This window comes from Melopsittacus undulatus, chromosome 10, assembly GCF_012275295.1.
Source record: "Melopsittacus undulatus isolate bMelUnd1 chromosome 10, bMelUnd1.mat.Z, whole genome shotgun sequence".
Taxonomy (NCBI): domain Eukaryota; kingdom Metazoa; phylum Chordata; class Aves; order Psittaciformes; family Psittaculidae; genus Melopsittacus; species Melopsittacus undulatus.
This window is the reverse complement of record NC_047536.1, coordinates 31,783,880-31,800,393: the sequence shown is the minus strand read 5'-3', so window position 1 is coordinate 31,800,393 and position 16,514 is coordinate 31,783,880. Positions and strand designations below refer to the sequence as shown.

The 16,514-nt window shown below is 46.2% G+C and overlaps 1 protein-coding gene across 7 annotated transcripts; it reads right to left on the bottom strand.

Annotated features, from left to right (window-relative positions):
* Window positions 1–265: 265 nt before the first annotated feature.
* On the bottom strand, window positions 266–11,992 carry LSM14B (LSM family member 14B). Of its 7 annotated transcripts, none has more exons than XM_034066847.1 (10): window positions 11,792–11,992; window positions 7,667–7,830; window positions 7,181–7,316; window positions 6,610–6,726; window positions 4,671–4,841; window positions 4,471–4,551; window positions 3,309–3,470; window positions 2,986–3,139; window positions 1,901–2,111; window positions 266–1,581 (listed from the first exon to the last, which is right to left on the bottom strand). In XM_034066847.1, the coding sequence occupies exons 1-9, from the start codon at window positions 11,910–11,912 to the stop codon at window positions 1,940–1,942; spliced, it is 1,278 nt and encodes a 425-aa protein (XP_033922738.1). In that variant the 5' UTR covers window positions 11,913–11,992; the 3' UTR covers window positions 266–1,581; window positions 1,901–1,939. The 7 variants fall into 7 exon arrangements, with proteins under 7 accessions (XP_033922738.1, XP_033922740.1, XP_033922739.1 ...); XM_034066849.1 differs by having other exon boundaries at window positions 266–1,290; XM_034066848.1 differs by having other exon boundaries at window positions 1,934–2,111.
* Between the last annotated feature and the right edge of the window lie 4,522 nt (window positions 11,993–16,514).

Genomic DNA, 16,514 nt, shown 5'->3' with positions numbered 1-16,514 from the left:
AGCCCCACTAGGACCAGGGCAATGTGTGGACAACACAACCCTGCTGGTGGGTACTCAATAGGAGGGTAGAACAGAGGGTAACACAGACCAGGGGTCAGTGCCTGATTTGGGGTTTTAAGCCCTTTTCAAGTACTGTGTAAGGGTGCACAGTGCTCTGCAGCACCACGATCTCCAGCTTGGGTTAAGCCCTGCAAGGACAGCACCCCAAGGAGCTGTACAGATCAGTGTTACCCAGCTCCATACAGAACAAAGTGGGAGGGAAACATGAAACATTTACATGTTTATTATAATTACAATTTACATTACTCCAAAGAGCAGCCCCACTGCTATGGTCTAAGTCTTAGCAATAAAGTCCTACAAAAATAAATCCAAGCTTTGACAGTAACCTAGGTCAGCGCATAACTAAAACTCTAGCTCTGTAAGGGGTTCAGTCGTCAAGGTGCTTTTCCAACAGAATTCCCTACCAACTGAAAAAGGACGCATGCCTACAGCAATTTAACCCACTAATTCATGCAAACAAAGGCTCCCCCCTCCCAGCCCCCTCCCCACATACAGCATGTTAAAAACAAAAGAGAAAAAAACCCAACTAAACTATTTACAGTATGGGGGGTACAGAGGAAACAACTTAAACATGCCCATCGGTTAAGCTTCAGGAGATGAACTCCCATCCCCAGTTTAATGAAGACATTCCATAGTGTTCCACCACAGCCTACGAGTGTACAGAGAACTGTTTGCATTTGGTACTACCCAGGAGCAAGGTACAAACTGAGGCAAGGAAGTCAGAGCTGCAGATTCCATCCCAGACAGTCAGACACTGCCAAAACCTCCTTGTGCTGAGCGCAGGAGAGATGAGTCCCACCAGGACACAACACATTGCTCCCTGCACTGCCCCGACCCTGCAAGGAGCTCCAAGTTTGAGGAACACACAGTGCCCTTGAGCTCAAGGGAGAGCCACGGCTCTGTGTAAACCTGCAGTACCTCCACACTAGTACCAGCCAAACAGTTGTACAGTCTTTTACACTACTACATGATCAACAATCCAGTATTCCCAAGTGACAATATACACAACTCCTCAGCACCACGAATCCATCCTGCCAGATACAAGTGCTGCTTCACACCTACTGCTGAAACCAGCGAGACCAGCAGCACCAAAATCCATTTGGTTACTCAGAACAAAAAAATTAGAGCTGGTTTATTTCAAGTGAGCTTTGGTTCCATGTTAAAATAGCATGATTTCTCTTCTTCAGGGTTCAGAAAAGGAGTCTGACTTTCAGCTTCGACTACAGCAGCCTTTGAGAGACCCAGAAAGAAGAACCATGAAAATTAATCTGCACTTAAAAAAATAATACACAAAAAAAGACACCCTGAAGAAGGTACCCCTGAACACATTCCCTCTTCCAAAGAATATTCCAGCTGACAGTTGCTGGTCCAAAATAAGTCCAGAATATAAGCAGTAGTACATGAAGTTCTGTCACTTGAGCTGAGACAGCAAACAATATGAACCATTTTCCCACATTAGTGCAGCAGTTGGGTGGTTTATTTCTATATACACTTTCATCCTCTCAGGGGAGATGTTAGAACCTATTCAGGAAGAAGAGTAGGATTAGATTTGATGCCATGGGGATCTGCTCCCAGGAGACAGCAAAGTTCACTCCTGTGTTTCAACTGAAATGCTTGGCTACAAAGCCTCTGTGCCAACAAAGCAGCTCTTGCTTCCCCAGACCAAAAGGAACAAACAGCACATTCAGCATGTTAAACACCACACTGAAACCACTCCTACTGCCTTCTACCACTTAGAAGAATCAATCAGATACAATAAGGAACAACGCTTGGTATATCTGTGAGGCTGGAGAGCAAAAGAGGTTGCACAGAGAGCTCAAACAAGGAACAAGAGACAAACCTGGCTCAGTTTTAATCGCAGTAAAGAACTTGCCTCGAGTTACACTCGGCCGGTACCAGCTCTGTGGGTGGGTTGGTTCCGCCTCGCTGCGCCGCTGCCCCTTCCACCTCGAAAGCCACCGCGAAAGCTGCGGCCACGGAGGAACCGGCCGGACACTCCGAACGTCTCCGTGTTGAGCTTCCTCTCCTCAGCCCACGTGGTGCGCCTGGAACTGAACCACACCACGCTCAGGTCTGACACTGACAGCATCAGCCACAGCTCGCTCAGCCCGAAGCCTCTCCCACCCCGGGTTTGTTCAACTGAATGGCAACAAGACCCAAAATCACCAATACAATTCCTCTGCAAAGCGTGGATTTGAAACCGGCAGCTATTGGTTTTGTAAGCCACTTTCATACTGGAAAACTAAATCTGGGCCTGAGAAAGGGTTGAACATGATCCTACAAGCAGTTTGGTGACTGCTACCAAGGCAGCCCCACAGCACTGCTGTGTTTCTTCCTCAGCACTTTAGAAGAAAGCTTTGCTAAAGGGAAGCACAAGCCTTACCAAGGGAATTCCACATCCTGACACCCTGGGGATGCCTGACTTCTCTAGGCAGGTGATAACATCAGCAGCCAAAGATGAAGCTTTCATTTAATATCCCCAACATTTAACTTAATGCACCTCCACAGACAGAGCTGGCCTCCGCTCTGTCCCAGCTCTGGGCTCAGCTCCAGTCTGCAGGCTGCTCCACCTCTAGCACAGCCTGACCCTGATGCCTCCTCCCACAACTGAGATAAGAAATTCATTTAAAAGTCAACAGGTTCAAAGCCAGTACTGGGAAACAGAACTGGAAATTCCTGTATCACAGTTAAGGCAAGGGTATCAGTGCAAACCCTTGCTTTTTTGCCTGATCCCACTGCATGAAGCTTGGTTACCACCACTTGTGAGCCACCAACTGTACAGCAGTACTCCCTTCTGAAAACCTTTTTGCTCATTTCCTTGCATTCTACACTTTTCAAAGAGTTAAACCAAGTGACACACATTCTGCCTAGAATTTTATGCCTGAAATTGCTTTAAAACCCAGCAGCCTTTTAGAGAACACTCACCTAGACTTCAGCTCTGAGGAAATGTTGTCAAAGAAAGACTTGGATTTATCATAGTAGCAGTTGGGCCCCAGAAGGTCCTCCTCTGCACTGCCATCATTGTTTTGAGTTGCCACTCCAGGGTCCCCTTTTTCTTCCCCCGTCTCTGCTTTGTCATCTGAAGATAATAAAGTGTATTACACTTCCTTGGTGCATACTGAAGAGCCATCTGTTCTCTTGCTCCCTCAAACAAGATTTCAGATGTAATCATGCAGTTTCTCAGCACGAGTTTCTCTAGGTAGTGCTTACTACTAGCTCAGCAATTCATATTTAATGAAGTCACAAACCTTTAAAGTTCAGTTTCTTCTTGAATTCTTTATCAAGTTCCTCTCGGTTGAATTGTGCATTTGCACTTTCAAAGTCAAAGTCACCTTCAAACTTAATTGTATTTTCCTTCACAGTAGTTGGTCTGTTTTGGCCTCTAGAACGGTTTCTGGTTCTCCTGTTTCCTGAAAGCAGGAGAGTTTAAACACTGGGTAACGCACAGGGAGGTTAAATGACTTGCTCAAGACCAGAGGAAACCTGGGTTAGAACTCAGGAGGTTCTGGCTTCCAGTCCTGTGGTTAGGCCACACCTCTTTGAAAGTAACTTCTCAACTTGGCTGTAGGAGACACATTACAGCAACACTTTAACTGGCTGAAAAGCATTCCTGGATGTTCATCTTAATGGTAAAACAGAATATACCCAACTCTCCTTCCAGTGTGAGGAGGGGAAATAAGAACAGGTACTATTACCATGGAGCAATGAGGGAAGCAGGGAAAACTGCCCTTCCTGCCTGCTACTCATCTGCAAGCAGGGCACTGTAAGTACTCTACAAACCTGTCATAATGGCAAGAGATGCAGGTCACTGGTTTTGGAAAATCCACCCACAAAGGGAGCCTGGACTCTCTCTTGTTGCTGGTTTCCAGCTGGGCCCATCAACTCCTTTCTACAGGGCTGCCCTCAGGCAAAGTAATTTAAAGACCTCAGCCTGAAGCTTTGTTTTCCGCCTTTCCTCCTCATATTTCCTCCTCATCCCCACCCCTTTTTCCCCCTCCTCAAATTGCTTGGGCAGAAATAGCTGTTTGAACTCAACTCCACTGTCTTTTGACCCACAGCCCTGATGGAATCAAGGGCTATACAGTTCCTCTCACTTCCAACAGCTCTATGAATTCTCAGCAAGCTGCCCCTTCCCAGTAACAATCCTTCAGGATCCAGCAGGAATCCAACTGCTGCTGCCAACTCATGGTACCAGCTTTTATAACATACTTTCAAATTCCTAAGGAATTCTGTCCCTGGAATGTTCTGAACCACTGTGGCTCCAGAACCAATTTTGGTAGGGAAGCATCTCTGGATGCCCAAAGTCCCATTAAGCTTTGCTCTCCATCTTCTGTCCAATAACCCTTGACTGAAGCTCACAATACTTGCCTTTACAGACCAACACACCTGTTCAGTGCCAGGTTAACCTACCCGATCTTCTCCTTTGAGGTCTTCTGTTCTCATCATTCACCTGTCCTTGAGTTTGCACAGGTGCTGCCTGAACTGTATCTACTGAACAAGAAGGACAAACTCAATGAAGGAGCAAACAATGAAACCCCAACCTGTTCAGTCCTGCAGCTTTGGAGGCTGTTTCAGAACAGGACATCAAGGAAGCAGTGATGTGTACGTACCATTTGCCTTACTGTTGCCCTGGGGAACCTGCCGCCCATTGCGCTGAACCCCAGGAGCGACTTTCACTGGGGGTGGCTTTTGTGAATTCATGTTGTCCACCGGCCCGGTCTGAACAGCCTGTTCCACCATGGGGCTCTTGCGGACAGGGTGAACAGAAGGAAAGCCAGCACCTGGAAAAGATCCCAGTGACCCAGTGCCTCTCAGCATGTGCCAACATTACTCAAACCCTACCCACTGCTATGGGGAAGCTGTTTTGTTACGACTTACTCAAAGCCTCAAGTGTTCATCGTTACATGCTATGTTTAAGTGGCATATACACTAGGGAAGGCACTACAAGTCATCATAGCTCTCCAATCCAGAGCTTTAAAATTAGGAAATCTACCCATTTATTTCTTCAGAAAAGATAAACACACATTAGATAAGCAAGCCAGGTCAGTCTCTTTGACAATTTATACCAAAACCTCATTTCTAGGTGTACCTTTGGTTATGTAGGATTTTACTTTACACAATACTTTAAATCTGAAGCAAAAAAATGCATCATTTTGGAACTGCCCTGCTTTGTCAGGAAAGTTTGGCAGCAAAAGCACAACCACCTCAACTGTATCTCATTTTGGAAGCTGGTTTTAGAAGTCTTTCAACTTCATTGCTTATTGTTAACTTTCAGACAAAGAAAACCTGAAACCAGACCAGGATCTCAAAGTTACCCTTTTAAATTCCTTCTTGGTCAAGGCCAAAGTGTTACCAAGACTTCTGTTGCTCTTCCATCCAGGCTTATTTATTCACACTACAAAACATGCCAATACTTTTCATGGTTTGGGATACCTTATACCAGTTACATTAGAAAGTGACAGTCTTCAGGACTCAGAAGAAACACTGCAGTCTAGGTTTAATCAGAAGTTCTGGAGTACTACAGAGTTATGTAGTTATGCATAAGAGCTGTTTGGAAGCAAACTCTGAATTATACTTAGAGCAAGGAAAGTGAAAAGCTGAAGGGTACACACAAACCAAGCCACTGACACTGCTGGGTTACTCAAGTCCACATGGGATATACCCAGGAGTTAACATCGGGCAGGTTCCCAGACACTGTACATCTGGAAAACTTGCAAGGAAGACAGACATATCCTAAGGATTATTCAATAGGACAAAGCTGCTGTGCAAGTTTAACATAAAGTGTCAAAGCTTTGCCAGAATACTTAGAGAGTAGATACAGAGAGATGGGCAAAACCAGTGAGTAAGCAAAAACTGATCCATGCCAACACAAGCATACATGCTCGAGTTAAAAAACAGAAGAAACTCATTATTACCATGTTTAAATGCGGGCTGCACCTGGGCTCACTGCTTTGAGAAGATGGTCAGTTTAGTATCTCTAATCAGCCTCCTTTAGGTTTTAACACATAGAAGCAAGGCCCCAGGTCTGTCATCTCAGCCTTACCACAACTCAAACCACTTACTGTTAGTCATGCTTTGCTAATCAGGAGTCTTGATAAGGTACAATGCTCCATCATGCATGAAACTGATCCTGACATTTCAACTACAGCAATACTCCTGAACCTTCTATTAACCTAGGTCTCCAACAGAAAGGCCATCCACAACTTCAACAGTGTTTGTCTTCCAAGCAAAGGCCAATTCTTCGCTCAATCCCTAAGGTGACATATGTCCCTGAATAGGATGCAGCATGTTAACATCCCTGAACCTCAGCCCCCTCCTCACACTTACACAAGAGAATCCACTGTCCTGTGCTTTCTCCTGTCTAATTGATACTTCTGGGACAGGAGGAACACTTCATATAAGGCAAGGCAAAAAAAAGCTGAGAACAAACTACTTTCACTAGCATTACCCATACAAGTACTATCATTTTAGGAGGGGTTAACGAGAACAAAGTGTTTGCAAGTGCCATGCAGTTCTTCCAAATATTTGGAGTCCTCAAACTGCTGTTACCCTTGGAAGAGAGCTGATGGGGCTCTGAAGACATGTCAGGCTCTGAGACAGGTTGTGGAGACGGAGAAGAACTAGGACTGGAAGCAGCTGCTGATGCTGGAGGGCTTACCAATTTCTCTAAAGAGATAGAGGGAAGAAGAGAAAGCAAAGATACATGGATAAGACACCAGGTAGTGAAACACCCGAAGGACTTGGAAAGAGATACAAGAATCTCTAGAACAGCATTAGAGTGGCTTATTTAGTCCTCTCTAGGAAATTCAAGTTCTTTTTACATGGGATGGATACACAATGTATGGCAGGTTAGGAATGAGCTGGCCTCAACTGTTAGGTGTCCACATTACTCCCAGAAGGAAAGTTCAGCTATCTAGTTTGTTTCTTGTGTGTGTGTACATGCATGTATAAGTGAAACACAGGCCTCCATGCAGGAAGAGCACTGCACAAAGTTAACTACTTATTCACTGATGGTTACAGCCTAACACTTGGCAGGAAGTCTGGGTTAGTTTTATTTCATTTCACAGTAGCTGCATACAAGGATCAGACCTTTATTGTAGCAAGTAAAGTTTTTACTTACCTAAACCTAACGAAGCTGCATACTGCTGGCTAAGTAAAGAGCTGGCTGCAAGCTGGCTGTAAGGTGGCATACCTCTAAACGGGCTGTAAGGCACATGTGGCTGAAAGGATGATGTAGAGGCAGAGCCCAGTGAAGACTGTAACAAGACAAAGTACATTTCCATTTACAGTGTCCAGAAGTCAACTTGCTTTGGCAGCGATTTTCTAGTTCATACACAGCATTGCTAAAGCTTAAGTAAATATTGAGAAGCATTAGTTTACCTCTTTAAGATTTTTTCTGCATTCTCAGCTAGCTCTGGCTTTTGTTGACTGAAGTCTTTAATGCTGCTATCTTAAACATTACAATGAAATTCAGGAGGCTTCAAACAATCTGAAGATTCCTGGAGACACTTACTGGCCTTCATTTTCTATCGGTTTACACCAAAATCCAGTCCTTCAGCACCAATATTTTATCACAGCTTTCTATCACCACTTCAGGCTAACTTACTTGCACAATGGCAGGATCTTGTGGCAGAGTATGCTGAGCCTTTGGAGGTTCACAGACAGTGATGTCTTTGATGTCACTGCCTCGAAAAATGATGTATTCATAGATTTCTTCTCTGGGAGGAGCAGGTCTGTCTGTGGGCCGGTCTTCAGTACCGAAGGATCGCACTTGAGCAGTAAGAAGATCACTATTAGTCCACTATCACCACCACAGCATTGCTTAAGCAAAAATTTATGCAATTAAAAAGTAATCTTGCAATATCTACCAGTTTCAACAACAAAAAGGTTACCTCCAGAACCCTGAATCTCATTCACACCCATCAGTTTCCTCAAACACCAACTCCTTCAGCAGCCTGTATAAACACTTCTGTTTACACCAAGCTCTGAAGGTAAAGACCAGAGACCACTGGAGTGAAGTATCCTACTCCAGAACCAAGGGCTTCTCCACAGTGCTGCACTGCCACATTCCCCTTCCCTCCCCAGCACCTGCCTCGTGCAGGCATTCAGCCCAAGACAACTGCCACTACAACAGACAATGGGAGATGCCCCTGAAACAGAAGGGGGAAATCTTAAGAGGGCTTTAAAGCTCAAGTTTGTATCTTTGGTTTCACATATTTATTATACAGATAGAGGTAAATCTGATCAATGACAAGAATTTCATATTCAAATTCTCTCTTCCCCATGCCACAAAGCACGCTCCGTGATAACTCTAAACCCTCAGTGCCTACAGGGGCTTCATTGAGTCCCAGGTATCACAACACCTGACCAGGTACTAACCAGTGATGTTATACATTAGAATGGGAGAAAACCTGCAATTGTGTGGCAGCTACCAGGCAGAGGCACAAATTAACCTGAACCATTAAAGAGAGGTCAGACTCACTGGATTGGCAGTGCAGGAGAACAGGTAGCAGTTACATGAGACACAGACGTATGGAAGCTTGAAATTTCAACCACAAGTTACAGAAGCTCAAGGTTACCAATCTAGTTTTTTTTTGTCTTCATGAGGCTTTGCCAGTTCAGATTAGCACCAGCACATTCTGGTTTGATGTATGTTTTCTGCCAACAGAGGAATTCTGTATTGGAGATGTATTTGGCCCTATCATGCTGATGCTGTTTAGCACCTCAGCTTATACCCAACTGGAAGAGAATTGTAACTGGTACAAGGACAAGCTGTCAGTCACTTCCTCTGAATGACTGTCTTCCTTTGGTTCCTAGGGTACAGAACCTCCCCAAGTTATTTTAGATCTCCAGCTGTTGTTTGATCATATTACAGCTGTAACCTAGTCAACCAAAAGCAGATTATAAACTGACAGCAATGCTTGTGGCCTTTTAAACATGAACCATACCACTGATACCACTGCTGAAGATTAGATTCTTACAGCACATAGATCATGGCAAGACTACTAAAGCTATGCAGGGACTACTGCACAATCCCATGGCTAGTTTGGAAAGCACCACATCTTCTGAGCACCAGGATCATCCTGTCAGCTTCCACACAGAAACACATGACTGGCAGAGCCAAAAGCTGTCCAGGCAGCCTCTCAATTGACTGATCCCAAGGTTTCTAACTAAAAAGGTAGATAACTTGTGTCCATGTAGTCAAAACAACAGCGAGGGCATTTCAGATGGCTGGAGGAATTGAGCATGCGTGCCCCTGCATTTGAAGGGTTTGATGGTTTCTGGTACATCACAAAGCACAGCTTTAAGTTCCCGTGGGGGTCTGAAGGGCTGCATCCCATGAAGGGTTACAGCAACTATTGTTTACAGATGAGCAGGAAATCAATCCCACACCAAGCTGCAGCTCGTGTTTTATCATACAGTTTGTATTCATCTGTAGGGCTCTATTGAGGAGACCCCTCTGAAGGTTCAGGAAGCATAACAAAGGCAACTGGCTATCTAGAAAGCAGAGCTTGTGGTTATTCCTTAAAAGCCCTAGATTCTTCAGACTTCTACAGGAGGGGGAGGAAGTTTCTGGTGCTCTCTGCTAACAGGACAGTAATGGGCTTAAACCTCCTTTGTTTGCAATTTAAGTTCAGCATCTAACAAGACACACATTTCTTGCAGTGCTTAATTAAGCACATGGGATCTCCTTAGCCAGTATTTAAGACATTGTGCATGTGTTGAGATTTAACAGGAACCAAATACAAGTTCAATTGAAGTTATCCCTGCTTCTAGTAAGAGGCTGAACCAGACTCGTTCCTGAGGTCTCTTTCAACCTAATTTTTTCTTCATATGACTTGGGTGATGGAAGTGAACAGAACTAACATTACACAATGAAGTTGTCTGAGCCTTAAACACTTGCAACTAAGGCTTAATAATGATTTACTAGCTATCTGGACAACTTCACCTGCATGTTAGCAACACATGGTTCTTCCAATGCTTCGGAGATCAAGCATACTAAACCACTGCTCCCCACAGAGCACAGAGTTAATTTTGCTTTCACCAATGTTAACATTGTTGTTGTGTTCCTAATTCTGACATTAAATTTGGAGACTTTTATCAAAATTAAAACCCCCTCTGAGCTAAAGTGAAAAGCAGGGTTTGTCCTGTGAAGTTCAGAGCAGCACTTTAAGTGAGGAAAACGTTGTATTCTCTACCATTTGTAACTATTACTGCTTTGGCATTCCAGTTATTCAAAACTGAACACTAAGAGCAATACAAAAACTAGCAGAAATCTTACACAGAGCATGTACTTTCTCACACCATAAAGCACTTCAAGCACATTTGCCTTTGAAATACATCACTGAAGCTCTGAAGTAGCAAGAGCTGAAACTATGAGAAACCATTTCTACTTGCTGCTGGGTAAAGGTGAAGACCTCCTTGCACACAGAGCAGAGGAATGGCAACCTCTCACTTGCTTTGAGTGGAACACTAACAGAAAATAGCTCTGCTTGTACAGCTATGCCCTTAAGGGGAAAAATAAGGGAATTTGTTAAACCGCACATTTTTAACTGCAGAATACACACTAACAGGTGTCAAATAATGCCCTGCATCACATAAATGCCATCCTACTGCAGAAATACTGTGGCACAGACTGCCTTAAGGATAGCTGAGAATCAAGCAAGTCAGTGTCAGCAGCCAACAGATAATGTTTCAAAACAAAAGATGTTTTGTTTGTGGACAATCCTGATGGGTTGTTGAAGGCAACACAGAACAAAGAAGGTGTGAACTTCCCGGAGCAGGGAAAAGTAAAACACAGGGAGAAAGCTGATGAGCATCAACTGGAATGGCCAAGCTGGACTTTAAAAGCTGTGCAGAAATAAGATCTTATCTGAGAGACTGAACAAGATAGGGCAGGCTTTTCTAAGAGTAAATACAGCAGCTTTCAACACAGGTGACAACTGAATCCAAATGATACCATTTAAGCAGAAGATAAGGATCACCATTTCCATAGGGAAACAAGATGCAAAGCTTTGATGAGCAGCCTGCAGGGCAGGAAGAGCCAGACCCACGTGCGGATGCCCACAGCGTTCTGCACACCAGCTCTCAGCCTCTCCACCGGAGCAAAGTCCAGTTATCGATCCCGAAAGGAACAAAGGCACATCGACAGCAACTCTGTCTTCCCCAGCGCTGGCCTGGGGCCCTGCTGGAGCCGAGCACCGACACATCACCGGGCATCCATGTACAGAGAGAGAAGGGGAACTAAACCGCGAGCAGCCGCACAGACCATCGCCTTCCTGGCGCTGACAATAGCAGGAGAAGCCGGCATTGCTGGCAGCCCTTCTGCATCAGGGGGTTGGTAACTGCCTGTGACAACCAAGGACCCCGCAGCACCCCGGGCCCTGCGAGGCCCCGCAAGCCCCCGCCACGGCCCGGGCTCGGCCCCGCAGATGCTGACTCACGGAAAGGCAGCAGCGCCGAAAGCGCCGGGCTCCGGCCCCAGCACCCCCCAGCTCGGGCCGCAAGCGCGGATGAGCCCCGGGCCCCGCCGCAGCCTCTCAAGGCGGGCGGGCTCCGGCCGCCGCTCGCCCGGCCCGGGCTCATTGTTCAGGGCACGGAGACGGCAGACGAGGCGCGGGGGGGGGGGGGGGGACGACTGCCCGCTTCCCCTCAGCGAGCGGCGGGCCACGGCGCGGAGCCAGCCTAGGCCTGCCCGCACCCCTCTCAGCACCCCCCGCAGCCGCCTCACCCTTGGCCAGCGCCACGGTGGAGTTCTCGGTGTCGATGGTGTAGAGGATGCCCTCATAGCGGATCTGCGCCTTGGAGATCAGGCTGATCTTACTGCCGATGTACGGCGTGCCCGAGCTCATGGCGGCGGCGCGGCCGGGCCGCGGTGACGGCGAGGCTGTGCCTGAGGCAGGAGGAGGCCGCGCGGAGCCGCCGCGCCCGCCCGCGCACCGTGCGCAGCCGGGCCCCCGCCGCGCCGCCTTATGTAGGGCGGAGGGAGACGGGCAGCGGGGGGGCACCCAGAGCGGGGGTGTGCTGCGGCCCTCCCGCGCATGCGCCTCCGCCGCCTGCTATTGACCAGACGGGAGACCGGGTCAGGCGCGGGAGGGGAGGGGGGGAAACCCGTATCACGTGACCGTCACAGGCGAGGGTGCCACGTGCTCTGCGGGAGGGGGCGGGGCCAGGAGGGGCGGGGCGGGGGCTGCTGCGCTTCCCGCGCTGCCGCGGCTGAGGGGAGCGGGAGCGGTCGGTGCCGGTACCGGCCATGGCCGGGTTGGGCCTTGCTCGGTTCCTGCCGTAGCCCCCCCGTGTGTGGCTGCCGCTGTCACCCGGGTGGAAAGGAAGCGAGCAGGAGGGGATTGCCTTCCCCCCAACCCCCCCTCTGACGGGAGCTGTGCCCTCCCTGAGAGCCGCCCGCCGCCTCATCCCCCCCCGCTGCCCAGCAGCCCCGCTCTGAGGGAAGCAATGGCTGCCCCCGAGCCCCTTGTGCTCCCTCCGTGGCGGTGGAGGAGGCCGGTTTGGGGCTGGAAGAGCCCTCGGTGCACGGCAGGGCACGCACCGTGCCTTTGTTCAGCGGGCGAGGTGGGATGGCGGCAGGTGACATTCACAATGCGAGGCCGCAGCTGCAGTGTGAGGCGCTCAGTGCCGCGTCTCCTGGGATCTCGCCGGCTCCGAAGCCATCTGCGGGTCAATGAGAAACAAGCGGTAGTGCCTGGCAGACAGGGTGGTGGGAGATGAAGTCAGTGACCACCGTGAGGGTGGACGGGGAGCAGGCAGGGCAGGGCGTGCGGAGCTCACTAATTCATGTGACACAAGCGAGTAACGTTCAAACCCAGCAGCTGCAGACAATGCAGCGGGAGCCATTGTCTGAGTGCATAGAGGTTCACTGAGCTGCATGCGCCCTGGTGACGTGTTCAGCAGTGATACAGCAGTGACCTGGCAGTGTGCAGTCCGCAGGTTTATCTTCATGTCCTAACAACCTGCTTCCTTGCACACCGGTGCCCAGAGAGCTGTTCTCCGCATGCCCCAAGCTGTCACCCCTGTGACCTTAAGCATTTTATGGTGCTACTCTTAATGCTGTTTACACAGCTCGGGGAGCAGATCTCCCTGTCTGAGCAGGGAAGACTCCTTCCTTCTCGCTCTTACAGACACACGTGTGCAGCCTTTTGTTAATTTTTCATTGTTCTAACATGGAGAGAGTTGCCAAAAAAACCCAGGGTAAATTATTTCATGTATATTAATTGGGCAAACAGTATTTTTGAATAAGAAGGTAAGCCCTTAAAGTGCATCTTTTTAGGTATTTAGCTCAGCCCTAAGCATAACCTATCCAGAGCAAGAAAGAATTCCTTTTCTACTGCAGTGAACAGTGCCCTTTAGCGGGCAAATTAATGGTTAGAAACTTCCCTGATGGAAAAACTCATGTAGCTCCCCTGTATGAAGAATCTCTAGTTTAAACATGTGGGAGTGTTCAAATGGAGAGAAAATAGGGGAGGGAACCAAACAAACTGAAACGGGAAAAGCAGTATCCATATAGGCAATGCCAACAAAGGTAGAGAGGCAGCACTCCCTCTTTTAGTTTATATTCTCCAATTCCACAATAGATTTAACTCTGTATTCCCACCCTTGAAATATATCCTGGAAATGGTAAATGGGTTTTTTCAGTTCAATTCGTTTGTTTCTTTTTGCACACCAAAATGTCACTGATTCGTAAGCACCTCTAGTTCCAGTGCTTTGTTCTGTGTTCAACAAAAGGTATTATGATTGTTTTATCCTTTCTTTTTTTCTTTAACATCAGGGAAGACAAAGGGACAGCCTCACACACCAATACAGCAACATGGATTCTGCAGGGAAACTCAGTAAAGCAATGTGGAAAAAGAATACTCCACAGTGGCATGAACTATATACTGGTAAGATATGCAAACATATGGAATTTTTGTAGTAATCATCATGGCCATAAATCGGCTGCATCTGGAAGAGATTCTTGTAATGAATTTCCTCGGTATCTTTTGTTTGACAACAGTCAGAGATAACAGGTGATCAGCAAGAAGAAATATGACACCTGACATTTTAAATGCCCTCTTTCTGTTATTTATTCTGCTAAAAAATAGTTCTTCATCCATTAAGTGCTGAAAAAGGGGAATGAAAGAGCATCTTTCACTGGGTGAATTCATGACAAGCATGCAGGCCCAGGCATCCCTCATATGAAGAGGGAATATTTGGCTTCATATTAAGAAGCCGATTGCAGTTCATCATGGTACTAGGAAGAAATGTAGCAGTGATACCTCATGATAGCAGCAGCTTTCACAGAACAGCATTTTAAACCACTCTGGTCTTTGGGTACAGTCAGAGTATGTAACTACATAGCTACTTCATTTGCAGAAAACCTGTGTTGCCAGAACTAAGGAGACACCCATGGCAGCAGCAATGCAACTAGTGGCATTTGGGATGGTCACATCTCATGGTGTTTCATATCAGTTAAAGGAACCTGTGACTTACAGCAGTGATGAAAATCTGTGGGGTGTGTGATGGCTGAGACAGCACTTACGTGGTGGCTGATGGCTATATCCATGGCAATGTGAGCTGAACTGACACAACTGGCAGAGTTAATGACAGGGGGCAGCTGCTGGAAACATCTGTAACAAGCTCTAACTGCTGGAAGAAGTGAGACAGGCACTGGCTGCTGAAGCATTGCTCGAGTAGAGTGGGATATGTTTGCGGTTGGTGGCAAAGAAGAGAAGACAAAAGAAACTAGCATGGAGAGGTGAAAGTGGAAGAGAGATTTGAATTTGGGTGTGGCAAACAAAAACAGATGATACAAAGGAAGGGAGAAACATTTAAGCCCTAAAGGAAGAAAAGACAGAAACAAACCAGTAGTTCCAAAGAAAAATGTAGCTGCAGGGAAGGAGGGGAAGGTCACCAAGCGCAGAACGTGATTCTGTAGTGGTGTGGGGAATGGGCAGTAGAAAAGAGCCCAGGAATGAAGGAGGGATTAGAAAAGGTTGGAGAAACTGGAAAGATTTTTCAGACAAGAAGGGGAAAAAATGAACCATCTATGTAAGTATTTTTATGCTAAATAAAGAAAAGCAGAGGAAGCAGAATAAAGGAAAAAAAAACCAACATGTAAAGTCAACTGAAGGAAACTCAAATAGAGGGAAAAAGAGGGAAGGAGAATAGAATAGGAAAAGGAACAAATAGAAACATAAGTAGGGGGGAATAAGAAAACTTGGTTAACTTTTGTTTAGATGTGTGCTTCATGCAATTAGTTTCTCCATTTCCCACATTCTAAGAAAAAGAGCTACAATGGCATATGTAGGAAATAGTGCTTCGGTACACTGGTTTGTCTGGCAGCTCAGGAAAATGGGTTCTCTTCTGCCAAATAAACCCCAAATCAATAGGTGTTGCTTTCTTTTTTATTCCAGAAATAAATGCAGAGTTTGTAATACCTGTAATACTGCTCTGTTCCCTCTCCCCTCTCTTTCTCTTCTTTTCAGTTTTGAGTCTGCCTCAGACATTTCAATTTTGACATCTTTCATTCCACCCCCATACATCAAATTTGAAGTCAGTTTTTAACTCCTGGATTTAAATGAAATATTTTATAAAGTGTCATAGTTTTAGGCCTGTGTGGGATTCACTGTCTTAATCAGTTCCTCCACTGTCTACTTCATGGAACTGGCTTAACTCTCCATTATTCCATTGCATTTCTCTGTAGTCCAAGTGTGTTGCACAGTCAAGATAGAACATCTTTTACCAATATGGATACAATGGCAGAGAGCTTAAACTTCTTTTCCAGACCCACAAAGTTTGTCAGTGTCAAAGCAAGACCACAATTTGGGCATTGCTGATTATTTCCATGCTGTAACTGTATGGAATACAAATAGATACACAGTCTTTACAAGATGTCAGTATCTGACATTAAGCTTTACCTATAGGGGTTAAAAAAGTAACATTCTGAATTACCCACTAGATTTAACAGGCTCTTCATCTATGCTTTTTAACCAGCTTTACTATAAATACACTCACATTAAAATAGTATATCTTTGTTTTCTTGCTGATGTGTGCATTCAATACCACTTTTCAGACTGTAGTCAGTTTACTCTCTTCCATGCTAAATCAGTTACTTTCTATGGGGAAAGTCAGTTCTTTGCTGTGATGCAAAATGATCATTTCTTCTTGTATTTGTGAAATCCAGTGCTAAAATTACAAAGGAAATCTGGAGAATTTTTTCTATTTGTGTAGCACTTCCATGTGGAAGATTCAAATTCCCAGGTGGGGATTCAGATTACAAGTCTGGCATCTAAACTCTTCAGTTGTTTAAGTCAGGTTCAATATATCAGCTTAAATATGTGGGCTAAGCCAACAGTGCCATCCCGACCTGCCCAATCTTTGTTGTTTGTGCCCTAGGAATCTACAGGGTCTGCTTATGAAAGTTGTGTTTGGTTACCTGAACATACAGAGGTTAGATATCA